Below are 20,846 nucleotides of genomic sequence, written 5' to 3' on the forward strand. Positions count from 1 at the left end.
CAAAGAATTCTCCAACCCCGTAGCTGCCGAGACCATCATCAAACTAATATCCATGCTCCCTTTACCCGCTAAAGTCTTGGAGAAGGCTAAAAAGCTCCAACTCACCAAGCACCTTGAAAACCACAAACTCCAAAACCTTCCAAAAACAGATTCCACTCAAACCACAGGACAGAGACCACCCTAATGGTTGTCACCAATGACATCTGAACCCTACTAGACAGAGGAGAGACCGCTGGCCTGATCCTCCTGGATCTCTCAGCTGCCTTGGACATCGCGTCCCACTACGCCCTAATTCACAGACTTCACCAGATGGAAATCCGAGGGAATGTCTCCGGTGTATTGCATCCTTCCTCACCGGAAGAACCCAGAGCATCCACAACCCTCCCTTCACCTCAGGCCCTAAGAATATCATCTGCAGCATTCTGCAAGGGCCCTCACTGAGCCCAAACCTGATTAACAGTTACATGGCCTCACTGGTCAGGTCCTACGGTATGAGTAGCATGTAATATGCTGATGACACACAGCTCATCCTCTCCCAATTGCATACCCCATGAACACCAAAAACAACTTCCACAAGTGCATGACCAGCATCTCCGACAGGATTCAGAACAGGTGCCTCAAACTCACCACGGATAAAACAGAGATACTCATCTTCTGGAATAGCACATCCCCCTGTGACAACTCGTGGTGGCCAACTGAAATTGGACACCCACCTGCAATCACAGATCATGCAAGAAACCTTGGCATCATACTCAACAGCAAGCTCACCATGAAAAAGCAGATAAACGTATCATCATCCTGCTTCCTCACGCTCTGCTTGCTCTACAAAATCTTCAAGTGGCTCCCAACCAGCACCAGAAGCATGGTCACCCAGGCCCTCATCACCAGCCAAGGACTACGGCAACACCCTCTACGTCGGGATCACCACAGTAATACTAAACAGACTCTAGACCAAACAGAACTCAGCTGTGAGGCTCATTCTCGATAAAACGAGGAGGGCCCACATCTCCCATCACCTTAAATCCCTACGCTGGCTCAGATCAAAATGCTAACCCAGGCCTACAAGGCCTGCACAACAAAGAACCAGCCTCTCTCAATCACAGAGTGAACTTCCACCAACCCTCCAGACAGCTGCTCTCCGCCTCCCTCTCCCTAGCCCACATGCCACGCATCCACAGAAGCAGGAGCTGGGGATGCAACTTCTCCTACCAGGCCGCAAAAACCTGGAATGGCCTTCCCTCCACCTCAGAGCTTCCCCACCCTGCAAGAGTTCAGGAAAGACATGAAAACCTGAGTATTCAACTAGCAGATCACAGCAACAGCACCCCTCCCCCTAAGCGCCTGGATAATCTTACGGGTGATAAGCAGCACTTTACAAATCCTGAATGAGTTTATCATGCCGCAGTACCTGTGTTTAGCATCAATTTACACCCACAATTCCCGTCTCATCTCCCTGTCACCCCCTGCCACCATATGTTCACACCACCACCTACCATCCCACATTTTCACAGCCCACAACCACCACCAACTTGTCACCAGGGTGAAAGATATAAGATGTGCGTAATTATGGCGGCTTGGTGGGGGGAGCACAAATGTTTGTGTTCATAGGCAGTCACTGCTGTGAGGTAGCAACTGGCCTGTGAATGGAAACATAACCCTTTCTTCTGCTTCTTGCTTTAGTTACAAACAGCAGCCTGGGGGCCGAATTTGTTTCCACTCCGGGCACTATCTGAGCAAAGGCTAGCTCAGGTACCAGGGTTATGCGTGCTTATGTTATTGTCATTTTTAAGTTCTTTACATAAGCTGACCCGGTGTGTTGCTGTGAAGTGTTTTTGATTGCTATGTTGTGCTGTGTAAATTATACCAAGTATTGTGTTGAGCGTGGTTGAAATGCACCCCGTCCGTCAGTAATTTTGGAAGACTTTCTGTGAGTGAGGCTTTGCGATGGTTTGTCTGTTTATTCAATCGTCATATGTCCATACGGGAAATCAACCTTTACAACGTAGTCATTACATCGCACTACAGTTACAACGCAGTCATTACATCGCAACATCCTTTACAACGCGTGTCACTACAATGCAGGCATTACAACGTATACCATTACAATGCATGACACTACATCGCATGTCACTACAAAGCTGGCATTACAACGCATACCATTACAACGCATACCATTACAACGTTTAGTACCCCTACACGATCCAACACTTACCCTAAAGTTGCACCCCCTGGAGTTAGAATAGTAATTTTAACGCCTACACTATCCAACACTTACCCTACTGTTGCACCCCCTGGAGTTAGAATAGTAATTTTAACCCCTACACTATCCAGCACTTACCCTACTGTTGCACCCCCTGGAGTTAGAATAGTAATTTTTACCCCTATACTAACCATTACTTACCTTAAATGCAATATAATGGTATGCGTTGTAAAGGTAGTATGCGATGTAATGGAATGCGTTGTAAAGGTAGTTTTTTAATATGCGATGTAGTGCCATGCGATGTAATGGAATGCGTTGTAGTGGATGTTGCAATGTAAAACTGCGTTGTAAGTGCATGCATTGTAAATGTATGCATTGTAACGTCATACATTCTGTTGATACAAGACACACTGTTTGTTTTAGGATACAGCACATTACAGTACCCTGAACTGTTCTGTGTGCAAGGTACCCTATGAAATGGACCACTGGAATTATGCAGCAATGAAGAATGAAATTATGCTGCAGCATTGACTAAATTATGCAGTAAGAAAAGGCAAACTATGCTGCATAATGCAACGCATTCAGTTTCAGTTCTATTTAGCTATTTTGCTATTTAAGCATATATTAATAGTGTCTGCACAAACATTTCACCTCATTAGTACAAGTGTAACACCTAATACAGCAATCAGCAGTCGAAATGTGACCGGATATTCCATGCAAATGGTCAGCCACTGCAAAGCACCATGTGTGGAGCTTTTTTTTACATTTTTAAATATTTGAGATATATATTTTTTGGTTCAGAGCAGTCACGGTGTTACTCCAGGGTATTCCTAATCCATCCTCGGCAGGGCTCCTGTCATCTGCTTATTCCACTAGCAACTGCTCTTTACATTCCGTCCTCAGTACAAAGGTTGAATCCCATTCGAAGGATAAGATACATGTGGTTTAAGTTCGCAAAGTGTCAGTTTACTACTCTGACTCCATTAGGAAAGCAGAGTCCCCACCCGGAAGAGATGGGGTTTCATTTTCTAATAGTTGGCCTCTGGTTTTCATAAGTCACCGCTAAACCATGCCAGAATCTTCATCTACTAATGTGGCTTGAGGAGTGGCCAAATAGCTGGGGATCTGCTGAGTGTTGAAGATAAAACATGAAAAGTGCTCGATTTGAAAGAACACATTGGAAAGGGTGATGGGGTCTGGCAGCGCAGATAAGAGGGTCCAGCGTGACTCAGCAGAATGTGACACCCTGGGAGGGTCTTGGTCTTGGCCGCCGGCCATATAAATCTCTGGGATCTCAGAAGTTTTCAGCAGCAGCAGATTCCAGCAGCAGACTCTGACTCAGCAAACCTCCCAACACCGCCAGCAAAGATGGTTCAGTGGACAGCAGAAGAGAAGGCCGCCATCAGCTCAGTGTGGGCGCAGGTGGACGTGGAGGCTGATGGGCAAGAAACCCTGGCCAGGTATTTATCGCAAATGATATCTCACACCATGGTCCACTCTTTTACTTCCTTTGCTAGGACTTTCCCTTCACACAACTATGTATATATGCTTTTTGTACACCTTTGTTATCTTAAATTTGGTTTGTTTTCCTTACTAATGATTTTCATCCTGAGTCCTTTCTCTCTGTCTCTTGTCCTTTCTCTGATCAGCTTCACTCCCTTCGTTGTGCTTGGCGCAGTGGAATGCAGAGGGTGTGAGCCTAAAAACTTTGGGGTAGATTTACAAGAAACTGACGCATTTGTACAGACGCGTCAGTTTCCTTGCACCTCCGTACAAAACCCTTGCGCCACCATGGACGCAATGTATTTACAATATGGCGCACCATGGGGCTAGGATTGACAGATGCGTCAGAAAGTCTGACACATCTGTTGACCCAAAAGGGATGATTTGCTGGAGTTGCTGATGAAAGTGACATAACTCCAGCAATGCCCACAACAGATAGGTGAGTCTCATTTAAAAAGTCATACATCATTCCTTATGCCTGGTCAGAGCAGGTGTAGGGATTTTGACACAGTGAAGGCGTAGAGTGACTCAGTGAAATGTTGTAAATGTCACTGTGTCAATTCTACATGGCTCTTTGCGTGGGAACGCCCACCCTGCATACATTATACCTGACACAGATATAATGTGACGCAGGGCTTTACAACGTGAAGCATCTCCCTAGATGCGTCACGTTGTAAATGGCCGCAATGTGGTAAATTGTTTACGCCACCGTTGCATCCCAAAAAGCGACGCAGCGGCAGCGCAAAAGTGTTACAAGGGGCTTGTAAATCTGCCCCTCTCTATCTAGGACATATTGGTATATTGCGATGCCCATCTGTCTCACAATGGCACACACTTCTCTACACAGGCAGGGGAAGCTTGTGCCATTGGGCGGCTCAGTCACGTTCGATTTCCTCTAGTTTAGTTAATTATTATGGATCCAGTTTAATTTTTTTTACACTGTTTTCTGGTCATGCATTTTTCAAGTCAGATATAATCAATAAAAGAGGGTATTCAGATATGACCTATTATCCCATTGTTGCCCCCACTCTCTTAGGGTGCTGGTCGTCTACCCCTGGACCCAGAGATACTTCAGCAACTTCGGGGCGCTCTCCAGCGCGGCCGCCATTTCTGGTAACACCAAGGTTGCCGCCCACGGCAAGAAGGTCCTGACCGCCCTGGGAGCGGCTGTCAAAGACCTCAACAAAATCAAGAGCACTTTGGCGTCACTGAGCGAGCTGCACGCGGACACACTGCACGTGGACCCCCAGAACTTCCAGGTGAGGCGAAAACCCCATGATAACGTCACCGTAGGGTGTGCAAGGGAACTTTGATGCTTGAACTCAGACAAATGGGGAGGGGGGGTCACAGACTGACAGCAGATTCCAAAGAAAGATCACACATCCCCAAGGACTGGCTCGAGGATAGGGAGAACACCCCTCGGGAACTGACTGGACCACAGAACAGCGATACAACCTCCCCCCAGATCAAAGAGAATTTACTCCTCAGAGGCCTGAGCTGAGGGTGAGAACATCTCCAACCACATCTGAGGCCAAGGAACCTTTGTTGGACGAATGGTTTGTAGTCTGACCACCGAAGTGACGTAGTCTGACGCTCAACATGCGGGGACTGGGCCGGTGGAGGGACGCCGTTCTCGAGATTCTAAGGGTGCGTGGCCAATGAGGAGCCTTTCCCATCAGTATAGGTCCCTACATCGCTTACTGGGCCCGAGTGTGCGCGCTAAACAAATGTGTTATTAGTGTGCAAGGGCTCTGACTGTGATTACGTCATCTCACAATCACTTGTCCTAGTGCTTGCACCTCTTTTCTTTGAATGGTGGGCGCTGGATACATTGGTTCATGTTTAATTATTTTAAATTGTACTCTGTGCTCTGTGGCAATCAACGGCCAGGGCAAAAGCGCAGATAGCGTTTCACTGTATTAGGTGACGTAATATCACACATTATTTTTAACAGAAAGATCAATGAATGATGTGCGTTTCATATTGTACTGCACTTGCATTAATATAATGCTTCCTACTCGAGACGAAGCTTTACGCCAGGCAGCTCGCTGCTCTGGAACCCAAGAAGATGCATGGTTAATACGGCTCTAATGTTATTATTGGCTATGGGGATTAGTCTTGTTCTGTGCTGAAGAAAACCTTCCATGCACTCACTCCAGCTTCTTTGTGATAGATGAAATTAATAGGACAATGTTTAATGGCCAGGGTAAGCATAATAACTGGCTGAACAATGAAAAGGGGAAATGAGAGAGACATCTCTGGAGTGACAGTGACACACAGAGAAAAAGCCAGGAACAGAGGCCGAGGAGACATAGGGTGATGGGCGTAGGACAACAATAGGTTGAAAATCGGACAACAAGGAAAGAGAGGTAGAGAGAAGTGGAGAGAGTAAAGAAAAGAGAGAGGAGATAGACAAAAAGAGAGGCAGAGAAAAAGCACAAATGGAATAAAATGGAGAACCAGAGATGTGAGAGGCTAACCTGATCGGTGAAGTTCCCTCAGTAAGGGAGTGTCTATGAGGGGGGAGCAAAGGAAGAAAGAAACAGAAATGGAAGGAGGGGGATGCTTGGATAGCAGAAAGGAAAAGGGTTTCGGTAAGAACAGAGTACTAGTAGAGAAAGAGAGGTGGGTAAGGGAGAAATAGGAAGGGAGGGCGAGTGTGTACGAGAAGGAGACAGGTAAAGAGAGGTGGAAATAGAGATAGAGGCAAAAGAAAGAACGAGAGAGATGGGGAACATTCCTCAGGGTGGAGGGAGTCTCATATTCTTCTTTAGAGTCTTGGCCTAGGCTCACGGCGGTCAATTCTGCTCGGCATATCTCATTTTAAAAGCAGGAAGAATTATCACATCAGTGCTGTCTTTGTGGGTTCCTGTGCCCGTGACAACTCACTAACAGCTCCTTTTATTTCCCCTCAGCTCCTTGGAAACTGCCTAGTGATCGTCTTGGCCCGCAAGCTGGGAGCCGCCTTCACCCCTGAGGTGCACGCGGCCTGGGAGAAGTTCCTGGCAGTGTCCTGCGCTGCTCTGTCCAAGCATTACCACTAGAGGGCACTATCTGCATTGACTGACTTCAGGCACCGGCGTGTGGCGGCTGTCCCTGGATGGAGGTCCTTGGCAGCACAGTAATGGAATGCTGTTTTTGGTTGTCTTGTGTGTCATTCTTTGGATGGTGGCCTGAGGTCTGTGAACAGCATACTCTGGACTCCAAACTGTGTATGGGGGCTTTGGATACCTGTCTGTAAAGGCCAGTAGCAGAAGCAGAGGTTTCATCAGAAGTCAGGAACCCGTGTTGTGACATCAATAAAAAGTTTGCGCCTTTGAAACTTGTGTTCCGTTTCTTTGCTCCTGCGCTTGTGCTAGATATTTAACAGTCAATTTACCACAAATAATGCTCACTACAGGAAACAAGCATTTGCAATGCAAAGGTCTCGCATTAGGAAAGTTTGAGCTATTGTTATTGTACATGACAAATTTTGTATTTATGTGTTGGTTTTGAAAATAGCTAAATTAATAGCTTTGTCATTTACAATTCCAATAGTTTTAACTTTCGCAAACGTGACACCTATAGCATTTGTAATGCAATATGTGTTGTATTTACGTGACTTAGATGTATTGATATTACAAATAACAATGGCTTTTAATTTTTTTAAGTAATTAAAACTAAAATAAAAGTTATTGTAATTTATAATGGCAATAGCTTAAACTTTTGTAAATCACTTTTGTGAAGATTATGTTCAGTGTATTTTATGTAAATGTAAATGTAGTTGAGCTTATATAGCACACAGCTACCCGCAGTGGGTTTCCCGGCGCTTGCTTAGGGAACCTGTCCTGGTATTCCCCTGTGAGATATCAGGGTATCCACAAGGTGAAAGTCAGGCATCCCGCAGCGAGGGGCCGTTGTGGAGATTAAGCAAGCTATTGCCCAGAGTCGCAGAGTGTGAACCCGTGAGTCGAGGAGGCACCGGGGCGAGAATTATCGAGTCCGTGGAATTTTTAGCCCAAGACCCGCCGAGGCGGGGAATTGAACCCTGGTCCAGGACTGATCTCAGCTTCCGGGTCTGCTGCCTCTAACCCCTGAGCCACACTTCTCCACTTTATTGTGACGAAAATCCAAGAACAGAAGTAAAATATTAACATCTTTTTGTGACATTTGTAATAAAGCTTGAAACATTGAGAGAACATATTTGAACCAGTTGTTGTTGAATGGTTGTACAGATTGATGCTGTGGTGGCGCTCAGTGATGTTGTGGTGGCGACGAGTGATGTTGTGGTGGCGACGAGTGATGCTGTGGCGTTCAGTGATGCTGTGGTAGCGCATAGTGATGTTGTTGTGCCCCTGAGTGATGCTGTGGTGGTGCTGAGTGATGCTGTGGTGATGCGATAGATAGAGTGAGTGTGATAGATAGATAGAGAGAGGGCAATAGATAGATAGAGGGAGGCCGATAGAGGGAGGGCGATAGATAGATAGATAGAGGGAGGGCGATAGATAGAGGGAGGGAGGGCGATAGAGTGAGGGAGGGCGATAGAGTGAGGGCGATAGATAGATAGAGGGAGGGCAATAGATAGAGTGAGGGAGGGCGATAGATAGAGTGAGGGAGTGCAATAGATAGAGTGAGGGAGGGCGATAGAGAGATAGATAGATAGATAGATAGATAGATAGATAGATAGATAGATAGATAGATAGATAGATAGAGGGCGATAGAGTGAGTGAGGGCAATAGAGTGAGGGCGGTAGAGTGAGGGCGATAGAGTGGTAGAGTGAGGGCGGTCGAGCAGTAGAGTGAGGGAGGTAGAGTGAGGGCGGTAGAGCGGTAGAGTGAGGGTGGTAGAGTGAGGGCGATAGAGTGGTAGACTGAGGGTGGGAGAGTGAGGGCGGTACAGTGGTAGAGTGAGGGCGGTAGAGTGGTAGAGTGAGGGTGGTAGAGTGAGGGCGGTAGAGTGGTAGAGTGAGGGTGGTAGAGTGAGGGTGGTAGAGTGGTAGAGTGAGGGCGGTAGAGTGTGGGCGGTAGAGTGAGGGCGGTAGAGTGTTAGAGTGAGGGTGGTAGAGCGGTAAAGTGAGGGCGGTAGAGCAGTAGAGTGAGGGCGGTAGATTCAATGATGCTGCTTATCCACCTACATAGAGAAGACGTGTTCTTCTCAAGTCTCAGTGGGGCCAACTCACTCAACTGACGCAGTGCCTGCTTGCTACGGTACCTGCATTTCAATGCACACCACCTGCTTAGATTGAAACAAACTCCTGCACCTCCATCCAAACTGACTCATCTCCAGCTCAAGTTGGTTTGGTTGAAGTTAGCCCAACCTGATCCACAAATTAAGGGTGTTTAAACAATTGAAAAGTTGATAGAAATATTTATGGTTAGTAATAAACAGGTACAATTGTGTACCATGGATATTCGAGTGACCCTCCACTGGAAGGTTTGAGCTAAGGAGCCTTGAGACAGTTACAGGTGAGTAGTCACGCTTTCCAAGCCCTTGATTGATTGATTGATGGAAAACCACAGAAACAGGTCAACATTGAATACTAGTGGGAGGTGATCCTCCTGGGTAGATAAGCTCAGCTACGGTGAGAGAAGTCAGTCTTGTTGAGTGCTCATGTGTTAGGGAGAAGAATTAAAGAAGCTGAAACCTCAAATCCCTGGTGCTTAAAAGGAATGGTACATGCATGACTGTGGTGCTTGTAAACTAGGCAGCGCTTTGCCCACAGAAGTTATCGAAGAACTGCAGAGAATCATAGGTAAGAACTTAAAAACAATAAGCCATGTATTTGAATACAAATTCACTTGCCATTTTCAATGCTGAGAGTGCAGGGATTCTCAAAGATGTTTTTCACATTGGGGCAGCTCTCAGAAGTCTTCCAGGTGTTTGCAAAGGCAGCCGCAGTGCCTTCTACAATCCCACTGATGGCTGTTAAGTCATCAGCCTGAACATTATTGAAGTTTCCACAGAGACCTTTTCAGGGAAGCAGAATAAACCATCAGACACCCATGCACAATGCGCCTACTGGATGAGCATAGGGAGGAGGCCGATATAGAGATCCCATTTCCTTACCACAGGTTTTCCCCTGGTGTTCTGGCTCCAGGCTCGCATGGACCTGCATGATGGGGATCATCTGAATCTGAAGCTGGAGACCAAGCTTTGTCTCCACAATGATGAAGAAGGAGGATGGCTTGGAGATGGTGACATTGGCTGGAAATGAAGAGAACAGAACATTTTTTTAGCATAGAGGAACAGTAAAAGAACTCAACTTGTGAAGCTTATTATGAGATGTTACAAACAGTGAGCGACCCAGAATACCCTTGAGGGCTTGGGTGATTATGATAGAAGGGTGAGAGTGCCTTCAAGGGAATTTGTTCACAAAAATTTGAGTTATTTAAACCAAAATTAAGGGGATAAATTAATGATCCCTATGTGAATTCAATCTTTCTACGGACACAGTAACTCACAACACAACATAAAACAAGTCAAAGCTACGTTAAACACGATAACAGACAAGGTGTATAGACAAAAGTTTTTATCAAAAAATAATTGAATCAATATATACAGTAAAACATAGGTCTGAAGGTATACAAATGATATAAAGATATACAACACAACAGAACCTAAGAACACCTATCCAATACAGTACAATAAATGATACAAAAGGAAGAGGTGGAGGTCGACGTTTCGGTCTCTTTAGAAAATACTTTTTGAGACCATCTTCAGGACTGGAGTCAATAAAAACTGTATAATGACCAAACGTAACCTGAAACACAAATGTTTTAAGTTACATACAGTTCATAGATCAGTTACTCTTATCCATATCACCTTGAACACTAAACAATTAATATAATACCAATACATATATAACATAATATTCACATTACAACAAATACCCTAGAGTATTTACAAAAAACTCAAACAAAAATCTAATCGTCATTAGGTTGAATCCTCAACATTTTCACGGTTGTATTAATCACAGAGATCTACATTAGATGTGAACACCTTCTCTGTTATAACAACATTAATCCAAAACTTTGCATGTTCTATATGCAAAAAATGACTAAACATATCTGGATAATCAATTCAAGGAATCCATGCATTAACACAACTAAGTCAGTTAACACACTCTCTGATTGAATAGACGTTTCAGAGGGCCCACTGAATGGCTTTACCTTAAGTTAGGTCAGGAATAGTGAAGTTAATTCAAGAATTAATTATCCAGATATGTTTAGTCATTTTTTGCATATAGAACATGCAAAGTTTTGGATTAATGTTGTTATAACAGAGAAGGTGTTCACATCTAATGTAGATCTCTGTGATTAATACAACCGTGAAAATGTTGAGGATTCAACCTAATGACGATTAGATTTTTGTTTGAGTTTTTTGTAAATACTCTAGGGTATTTGTTGTAATGTGAATATTATGTTATATATGTATTGGTATTATATTCATTGTTTAGTGTTCAAGGTGATATGGATAAGAGTAACTGATCTATGAACTGTATGTAACTTAAAACATTTGTGTTTCAGGTTACGTTTGGTCATTATACAGTTTTTATTGACTCCAGTCCTGAAGATGGTCTCAAAAAGTATTTTCTAAAGAGACCGAAACGTCGACCTCCACCTCTTCCTTTTGTATCATTTATTGTACTGTATTGGATAGGTGTTCTTAGGTTCTGTTGTGTTGTATATCTTTATATCATTTGTATACCTTCAGACCTATGTTTTACTGTATATATTGATTCAATTATTTTTTGATAAAAACTTTTGTCTATACACCTTGTCTGTTATCGTGTTTAACGTAGCTTTGACTTGTTTTATGTTGTGTTGTGAGTTACTGTGTCCGTAGAAAGATTGAATTCACATAGGGATCATTAATTTATCCCCTTAATTTTGGTTTAAATAACTCAAATTTTTATTATGAGATGTGACCATTTGAACAGTTTAGAAAGGTCAAGTCGCGTGGATTTTCCGGGGTATTTGCATTATTCTCTTATCTTTGTCACTTTACTAATTGAAATACAGGTGCACTTGGGTATCTAATCAGAGTTGATGCGTTCCTCTTGCTTTATTTACCCCGAACACGTTTGCTGATACCTGGTGACTTCAGTTCATTTTAAGATACCAAACTTGTTTTACAAGCTTTGTAATCTAGACACTCGATTGGTCTGCAATAGATTTGACAGCATTTCCTCATGCAATTCTTCGCTACGTTACAACCAAATGCATGCCTGACCCACACATTTAACTCAAGTATCCAATTTTCACTTCATATTTCAGAGTTTTGTGCCATCATATATGGCCATTTTCACACCATTCCCTTGACTCAGTAACTCCAGATAAGTGAACGAGTTTGCCTCCTCGGTGTAAAAGCAGTAAACACACCATGCCCCCACAATTAAACATACTTCACTATGCCTCACCCCTTAATGCCAAGCACTAAGGACTGCCACAACCCCTTACCACCAGTTCTTAAATCTTCCTTTCATGCCTTCCTGTCACTTCTTTGAATTAAGTGCCTCGGTTTTTATTAAAGGATAGATGACGTCCCTTAGACAGAAGGTCCGTACTGCATTGACATGTTACATGTCAACTGTTACAGCAAACACATGATGGGCAGAATGCTGACAATGCAAACGTTCTCCCCCAGTCAAAAGATCTGGGTTAAATCCATCCTTCTTTAGCCCACTCTGCCACCCCAGTTTGGACCAAGTCATAAGCAAATCAGTCTTGTCCCTGTGCCTCATGGAACAGTCCAGACCGAACTGCCAGACCAGGTCCTCCCTGGACCGGAAGCAAGCATCCTGGGACCGGTTTCAGGGTATGTCACCCTATATTAAAAATGTAAACAGCATCTATTTTCTTTAAATCTGGATGAAACAATGTCCGTTTGGTTACTTTTTAAGGACATTGTAAGGATGAAAAGGGAGAGGTCGCTTGGTTAGAGGAAGTTTTGTAATAGGTGCGATTCATTTCCTAGAATGAAATGAACAGCACTCGTGACCAGTTGATGCTGAAGCCGCCTTTTAATAGGCGTAGGTACCAGACAGGAAGTCGAGGTGGATTGGCTACACAAAGGAGAATCTGCATGTCAGCGTGAGATGCATCTTCAAAGGAGGGACTTACCGGCTGAGACGGGCAGCTGAGTGTATTTCCAGTTCACAAACACACTGCCGCGGGGTTTGATAGCAATGACCTGAATGAGTGAAGAGAAAAATTTGTTAATCAGGCCCTCTTGGAAACGTTACACCAGCGTGGGCAGACAGGCAGGTGTGCAAAGGAATGACTTGGAAAGTTTCCAGTGTACATAATGCCCTATGTCGATAATGGAACTGTGCCAGCAGTCACCACAGCACCTCATGATCAATGCAGATTTGTGAGCCTGATAGTATTTATGACATTCCTTACGCAAGCATAGCGCCTGCCAGGACCCGTCCATTATTCAGCCATCTTCTGCTGTGCTCCCCACCACACACTGCCACACATCACCGCAGGGTTTAATTCAGACCCTCTGGTGAGGTCTATCCCGCTCATATGTACAGGTCTCCAACTGATGCTTGTTTTATGTAGAGCTTACCGTCTGTCCATCATTGAGGCGGAGGGCAACACTCTTCAGGAACGTCTCGCTGTCCGTCAGGCCGCACTTGCGCAGTTCTCCCAAGATGGTGAACGTGTTTTCTCCGCAGAGCTATTATACAAACAGCACAGTTAGCAATCAAGTACGCCGAAACGTCCTGTCCTTACAACTGTACGGGGCGGGGTTGTTGGTGATTCGGACCACCATAAGGTGAAACAACCAACCCCCTTACAAGATTAGAGCAATGAAAACAGGTACAGATGCATTTTGTTAATGAATTATGGTTTGATGCTTTCAAGTATTCGCTTTTGTTTGAACCCAAGAGGGCTTTTTCAGCCTTGCACCCTAAGCTGCTGCTGGACAGAGAGACGGTATTCAGTACCCGCAAACATCTTTAGATTGAATGACGTATACCTTTGAGAGAACGTAGCTACAGTCTCCGTGCACGGTGTATCGTGTGGCATCATAGGTGGCAATGTGAGAGCCTCCTTCCACAGAGCATGTCCCAGTACAGGGCTGTTGTTTGCAGCTCCTCTGGCCTCCAGCGCAGGTGCTGTACAGAAAAAGAAAAGTGAAATACAGTTAGAGCTTAGTTTGGAAAAGAAAGAGTGCTGATGCTTAAGGCTCTGCCCAGAAGCCAGTGGCCAGTGCCACTAAATGCTGTGCACTGAATAGCAAGGTTGCCTAGACTTGAACCCAGCCACCCTCTTTAATCCACTACCAGACACTGCCTGCCCCTTTAACACACTCCTGCAGGTTCCTCTGTGACGGGGTTTCGTCTTCTGCTTTCTGCATGTTTGACTCTCTGGTCATCCTGGAAATTTCTGACGCAGAAAAGTAAGTGCAGTACAAACAAGACGTGCGCTTGACGAAAACTGCCGTGGGGCGGGACTTCCGTTTCCTGCTGGAAGCTCGCGCCCACGGAGTGCTGGCCAGGAGAGGAGCAGTGGTGACCCCATGCCCGAGGGAGAGCCCGGCGGTGGCGGCTGAAGTCCGGAGTTGCGCCGATGCGGTAAGTGGGGCTGGCGGGAGGGGAGGGGGGTGTGTGCGCGTGTGTGGGTGTAGCTAGGTGTGTGCGCGTGTGTAGCTGTCCGAGTGTATGTATATGTGTGACTGTGTGTGTGTTTGTGGGTGTGCCTGTGTGTGTGTGTTTGTGTGCGCGCGCATCTGTGTGTTTGTGAACAGCATGCGCGTGGCCATCTCTTGTCTCACTGCAAGCAGTGAAACTGAATGCTGGTTTGCCTGCGGGACAGGAGATGTGTGCGCTCGTGTGCCTGTACGTGCGCGTCCATGGTCCCGAATCGCCGCGCGTGCCCGGCCTGTCTCCCTTTAGAGGCAACTCGATGACAATAGGTCTCGAGCGAGACCTAAAAAAGTTGTTTAGTTCTTTCAGAAGCGCGAGGACAATCATTGCCCCAGCTCAGAAACCAAAGAGTTCATCTCAAGCCTGGCCACCATGCTGTCTGGTCAGATGTAAATGGTGAATTTTCTGCGCCTGAGATTCTCCTCCTCTGATTGGCGCAGACACCTGCAAGTCAACTGTGCTTGTGGCTAGAATGACCCCGTTATTAAACCGGTGAGCTGCAGTCAGGCTAATAGGCGCAGCATAATAAGACTAATGAACAAATTATTTTTTTGCAAAATATAAAGCCACATTTTAATACACCACATGTGAACATACACAGATACCAATAGAAATGTCAAAGTTACGAAATGCCTAGAAATTGGCTAGCATCAATCTCGCAAACCAGGCATTAAACACTCCACAGGACCACTCACTGTCTTTTCACCTGGACACCATCACCATCCGCTTGGGTGCCAAAACTGTCATCAGGAAGTCCCTTTTGGGGCCCGTCCTCCCTCCAGGGTTTCCCTAGTGGGAAAAAGGAAATACATGTATCAATTAGTTGTTAGTTTGAAACGCCTATATGCTCACGGGTGTGTTTGCCTTTAGTACCTGTGTCAAATAAACCTGCCAATCAAATTCATCACGTGACCAGAGGAACAAGAAAATACTAAAACGTCTTAAGGACTATTGCAACCTCATGGTAATCCGTGTAGGCAATGCCTTCTCTGGTATAGTTCACATGTTTACCTTCACCTAAGCTTCCCAAAGACTTATCTGTTTTTATCAGATATGGTGCGGCTACATTTTTTTTTCATTATACAGACAGGGCCAATTATGCAATTCTGCAGCCGCAGCATTTTCTACATAGCTATGGATTTGCCGCACTTGCAAAATAATCCATCATCTTTTGCATACTTTGCAGATAAAAAGAAATGTTGGTAATCCAGACAGATCAAAAGTTTAAAAAAATTGCTACCGCATGTGTTGCTGCAAAGTGGCAGGACTTTTGTCGCACAGAGGCAGGTCACTTTTCAGTTGCTGATTTTTGTATTTAGGTGTTAAACATATGTTAATGAGGGGAAACCTTTTCCCGTACTGTACTAACCTGTGTAAAAATGACAACATTGTCAAGTAATACAGCTTTAAAATCTGCCACATAATTTTCTTTATCTTGCCCCATAATTTAGCTAACCATGTCACATAATTTGATCCTTCCACACCACATAGTTCTTGTCGCCCTCTATGTAGTGCATGCTGTGCCCTGAGTTGACTCAAGGTATCTGGGTGAGTTTATGCTGTTGATGGGTGTTCATGGCAAGGCACAATTGAGAGCTCTGGACTTTAAGTTGAAGGCATTGCAAGTTTGTGACGGTACCTGTCAGTGAGTCCTAAAAGTCTTCAGACTACATCCAATCCTGAGCCTCTCTGTTGAGCACATAGAGTGATAATCACATTTGATAGTCACAGTGGTATTCATAATTTTATGTCAAAGTGCGTGAAGAAGGTGTGCACAGCTGTTGTACCATTGACAGCACCAAAGGAAAAAAAATCCTGTGCTTCCGGGTGAGGAAAGAGAGAGTGGATTTGTGCGTGAGAGAGAGGGCGTGGAAGAGGTGAGGGGAAGCAAGGAAGTACATGAATAGATCTACGAAAAGAAAGTGATGACAAAGAAGGAGAAGGCCTGAAATACCAAATGAGGGATTTCAGAAATATGAAGGGAGAAAAATAATGTGTCTAGAGAAAAAGGATGCAAGTGTCTAGCAGAATGAGACACTGCAAAGAAAAGTGAAGAGAAAACAGAGTTACTGAGCAACTGTGGAAACCACTGCCCTTTCCGCAGACTTTAATATTATGAATCTGCAGGCTCATAGTTGCAGAACTGATGTATTTCTAAATCTAATTATCCATAACAAATTCATTTCTGTTACTCATGTGTCTGATACTATTAATAGGCACAGCAATAGTCATAGGTATGGCTTGTTTAAGGCGCACATCTTTTGTGTGGTACATCAAGGGCCATATTACACCAAGTACCCAGGGGCGCAACGGGCATTTGCACCTGTCTTGCGTGCCCGGGGCACTTTAGTTTTACAGAAGGGGCCACACAAGTGTCTGCGGCCCCTTCTGTAATACTGAAAGCTCTGGCGCACATAAAGCACCAGGGCTTTCTCAAGAGGGTGTGTCCATATTTACATGTGGGCGTGTCCCATGCAAATGAGGGAATCCCTTTGCCTTCGCACCCGCGCCGTATTACAGATGCTGGCGCAGAGGCAAAGATGCTGTCAGGGGGTGCACTGACAGTGTGCCACATAAAAAGGTGGCCAACTATCAGTGCACCCCTTGATTTCTGCCCTCTGGAGGGGGTAAAGGGAGTCCGGTGGACCCACAGACATCCCCTTGCAGGGGTGGGTGCAGGGGATGTCTGGGGGTCACTTGCAAGGGGATCTCCAATCCCCTTTAAAAGTGTAGGCTGATAGGCTCTGTGGAGGAGCCAGAGTTTAGTCTGGGCTAGTTGTGGGGTTATCTTATTTGTTGACGCCGAGCGCCACAATTTGCACTTTTCGTCGTCGTTTAGCTGCCTTCCCAGGAGCTGTTCCCATGTGTTCTTTGTTTTCTTGTTTAGTGCAGATGTGGTTGGGCTGAGGAGCTTGTATAGCTTTGCCGTTTGGTGGCCCGTCGTGTTCAGGTTTTGCATGTATTTGATGATGGTCGGTTCTTCCTTGCTTAGGTTTGCTTTCGTTATGGCTGTTTTGATGTTCAGGAACGTGTATAGTTCTCGTTCTGAGAGCCCGTGTAATTGTTGCAGGGTTTGGAATGTTATTGGTGAGTGTTTTGCTTCTAGTTGACTTGGTAGGGTTATTCCTTTCTCTATCCATGTTTCGTTGAGCAGTGTCCTCCCTTGGTATGTTATCTTTGAGTTAAGCCAGATTGACTCCCATGCTGTGCCTTTCATTTTCTGTGCCATTTGTTTGTCTATTTTCATTAACGCCTCTCTGGTGTGTCTCAGGATTGGGTTGAGCCTTAGGGGGTGTTTGTTCGCGGTGAGTAGCGCTATGGGGTTCATTCCTCCCAGGATGTTCCTTTGCACCTCCAGCCATACGGGTTCATAACTCTGGGTGTTGGCTAGCCAGAAGGTTCCTTGCTTCGCTAGGCATGCGGTCTGAAAGTTTTTAAAGTTCGTTAGGTTGCCCCAAAGTCAGGAAGTTCTGGTCGAGGGTGAACAGCTTCATAAATGACATCTTCAACAAAGACCTAACAATCAGCTTTGTAAGCCTAGCCACAGAATACATGATAGCAGACCTAAACAGTAAAGTAGAAAGAGACCTATTGGACATATAAATATAAATATAAAATTGATACTTGTATAGCGCGCTACTCACCCGCAAGGGTCTCAAGGCACTTGTACGAATACCGCTGTGGAACCCATCCTGGCTTTCCCTGTGAGGTGTCCACTCCTGGGCACCCCCAAGGTGGAGGCCAGGCATCCTTAGCATTGTGGGGGCCGTTTTGGAGATTAAGCAAGCTATTGCCCAGAGTTGCAGAGTGGGACTCCATGATTGGAATAGGCACCGAGGCAAGAATTATCAGGTCCTTGGAATTTTGAGCCCAAGACCCGCCGAGGCGGGGAATTGAACCCTGGTCCCGGGCTAGACCTCTGCATCAGGGTCTGCAGCTCTAACCATTGAGCCACACATACTGCTTACTGCTGCCCTAAAAATAATCCTGACGAACTGGAAAAACACTGCCAAAGCAAACTTTAAGACCTGGATGAACTGGGTTACCTTTCTCAGAGGAGCAGACAATATAACCGGGAAGTTCTCAAAGGAACACAACCCAAAGGAGGAGATGTGGGAACTACTCGACGCACACCTGACGCAACCCCCGGACACGCGGCAAAGGGGCGAGGCATAGACCCCCCCCTCTTTCTTCTTTCCTCTATCCTTTTCTCTTCTCTGAAGACAAGGCGCCGCGTTTCATTATGTACTGTATATATAACGTTTGATTTGTACACTTTATATTTTAATAAAAACACTTGAACTAAAAAAAAAAAAAAGTGTAGGCTGATTTCTGCCTGCACAGTGAAACAGTGGCTGCTATTATTTCACTTGAATGCTCTGCCCCCAGGGCAGCATGAGTTTGCAGCGAATTTTATGTAACAAGGTGCACTTTCTCTGTTTGTGCCTGGTGCACCTGCATTAATTTGCGCCAGGGCGCAACCAGGGAAGGTGAGCCCTATACATAATAGGGCACCAGGAGGCAAATCACAGAGGGGCACTGGATTTTAGTTCACATATTTTAAGCTATATTCCTAATCACGAATGCCATGCGACTTGGACAGGATTCCTAGTAATAAAGGGTATCTGCCTTTTAGAGACCCCACCTTCTTGATCCCATTCAAAACCCTTTCCTTTCCCCCTAAAAGTGTGCAAGATTTCAAATGGACTGAATGAGGAAGAACTACTTTAGGCCAGCCATGTTTGTGCAGCTAGGATCAATGCCACGTTAGACCTTCTGGCTTCCTCCCCAGAATGGGGAGCGCCGCTGAAATGTAAACATTCTCGAGGTCCCTCTACTTTTACTCTCATTCTAGGTATCTGCCCTAATCTTTTGTACTCACCACTCACGAAAAGTTGTCTCAGAGACTTGACAGAAGTGCCTACACGCTGTTCATTCTCCTGCCGAATGAATACAACACAGTACTGCTCTTAACCGGTCTTTCAAATATTTGCCTAGCTTTGCTTTTGTTGATGTAAACATACCTCTCTTCAGGACCACCAAGTAAACAAATGGGAGTGCGATAGGTGAGGTTGAGGGATGCAAATGGATTTATTGCTAAAATGACACATAATTTCATTAGCCAAACACGTTCTATGTGACAATGTTGATATTCACAATGGCGAGTTGCTGCAGTGAATAGGTAAAGGCAGTGCTTAATTTGTAAAAAATATAAGTGCAGGGGCCCAAAGTCTTACTTATTTATGAGCCTGCTGGCAGTGCTAAAGAATGCTAGCGATGAAGAAAACCAAGGACCTCGAATCTCCACTCCATCTCATGCCTCTTTCTTACACCACCATACGCTTCCTGCCTCCTTATCTTACTCTTGCATATTCTTTTTCATCCCAACTTTCTGTTTGTGCCACTGTTTTCCAATGTTTCTGGTCTTCAACCTTTCCCCATTATCATTCTTTCTCTTTCTCAAAGTATGACATTGAAAAAAGGATCCAGGTCCCCAGAAATGAGTGATTGTGCCTAACGCCTGCGACACCTAGACAAATTAGGACTGAGTAAAGGACATTGCCATAATGATTTGTTGACTGCTCATTCTAACTTTTTTTGTCAAGTCTATTAGATTATGCCTCATTTTTACCACTGTTCTTCACATTACTTCTTCCACTGAGATTGGGCCCCCTTTGGTGGTTGTAAACATGGTTTGCTGTTGCATGTAAGCACCACACACTATTGATCACTTCTACCTACAACGTGAGAACACTTCTCCTGCATATATTGTTTTTTATTGGGATAATGCACTGGTCAAAACACATGGTAGCCCGCCTGCTTCAAACTAATACCTGTGAGTAGATACATTCTCCCAACACAAATGTAGAGATCAATAGATGCACAGAACCACACCCATGGTTCCACCACTGGCTTGTCAATTGTTCATATCAGTCACATCAGCAGTGACCTGAACATACATCATTTTGTTGCAGCCTGATCTGAAAATGAACCTTAAGTTGAAAAATATATGTTTTCATGTATGAGAATTTATAGTTGCAAAGAATGCAAACAATATTTAAATTGAACATATTCATTTTTTCTCTTTTGTCTGTGATCTGATTTTTGTTCTATAGTAAATTCATTAAAACGTACAAACATTAAAAAAATTCTTCGGTTAATTGTTTACCTGCTTAAATGACTCTCATTAGAAAGAGAATTTCCTTTTTACTCCGTAATAAATAATGATATCCCTAACTTCCAAACGTAAGGGGTAAATACTTCCATTTCAAAACCCTATAATACACAATTTCTTGATTACAGAAATATAAATATGAATATAAATCCTTTTCAATTAGAGATGAATATAAAATCAATGTATATATGCATGAGACCGAGGTCTGCAAGACCAACGATGATTAACATTCAGTTGAGGGGAGCGCAAACAAAATGGTCACACTCTTCTGAGAGCCATGATCTACCCGGTGTAAAGACACCTACCCCAGCGGTCTTGTATGGATCCAACAC

At 44.7% G+C, this 20,846-nt stretch overlaps 1 protein-coding gene across 1 annotated transcript; it reads left to right on the top strand.

Annotated features, from left to right (window-relative positions):
- The first annotated feature begins 3,568 nt into the window (after positions 1-3,568).
- On the top strand, positions 3,569-6,747 carry LOC144766872 (hemoglobin subunit epsilon-like). The gene is made up of 3 exons (XM_078650583.1): positions 3,569-3,660; positions 4,740-4,962; positions 6,619-6,747. The coding sequence occupies exons 1-3, from the start codon at positions 3,569-3,571 to the stop codon at positions 6,745-6,747; spliced, it is 444 nt and encodes a 147-aa protein (XP_078506709.1).
- Positions 6,748-20,846: the final 14,099 nt, after the last annotated feature.

Source organism: Lissotriton helveticus, chromosome 7 (assembly GCF_964261635.1).
Source record: "Lissotriton helveticus chromosome 7, aLisHel1.1, whole genome shotgun sequence".
Lineage (NCBI taxonomy): Eukaryota > Metazoa > Chordata > Amphibia > Caudata > Salamandridae > Lissotriton > Lissotriton helveticus.

Excerpts from the sequence above, each read along its gene's own strand:
- LOC144766872 (XM_078650583.1), top strand. The coding sequence starts at position 3,569 with ATGGTTCAGTGGACAGCAGAAGAGAAGGCCGCCATCAGCTCAGTGTGG. Across the intron at positions 3,661-4,739 it reads GGGCAAGAAACCCTGGCCAG|GGTGCTGGTCGTCTACCCCT; the intron begins GTATTTATCGCA and ends CCACTCTCTTAG. Across the intron at positions 4,963-6,618 it reads TGGACCCCCAGAACTTCCAG|CTCCTTGGAAACTGCCTAGT; the intron begins GTGAGGCGAAAA and ends ATTTCCCCTCAG.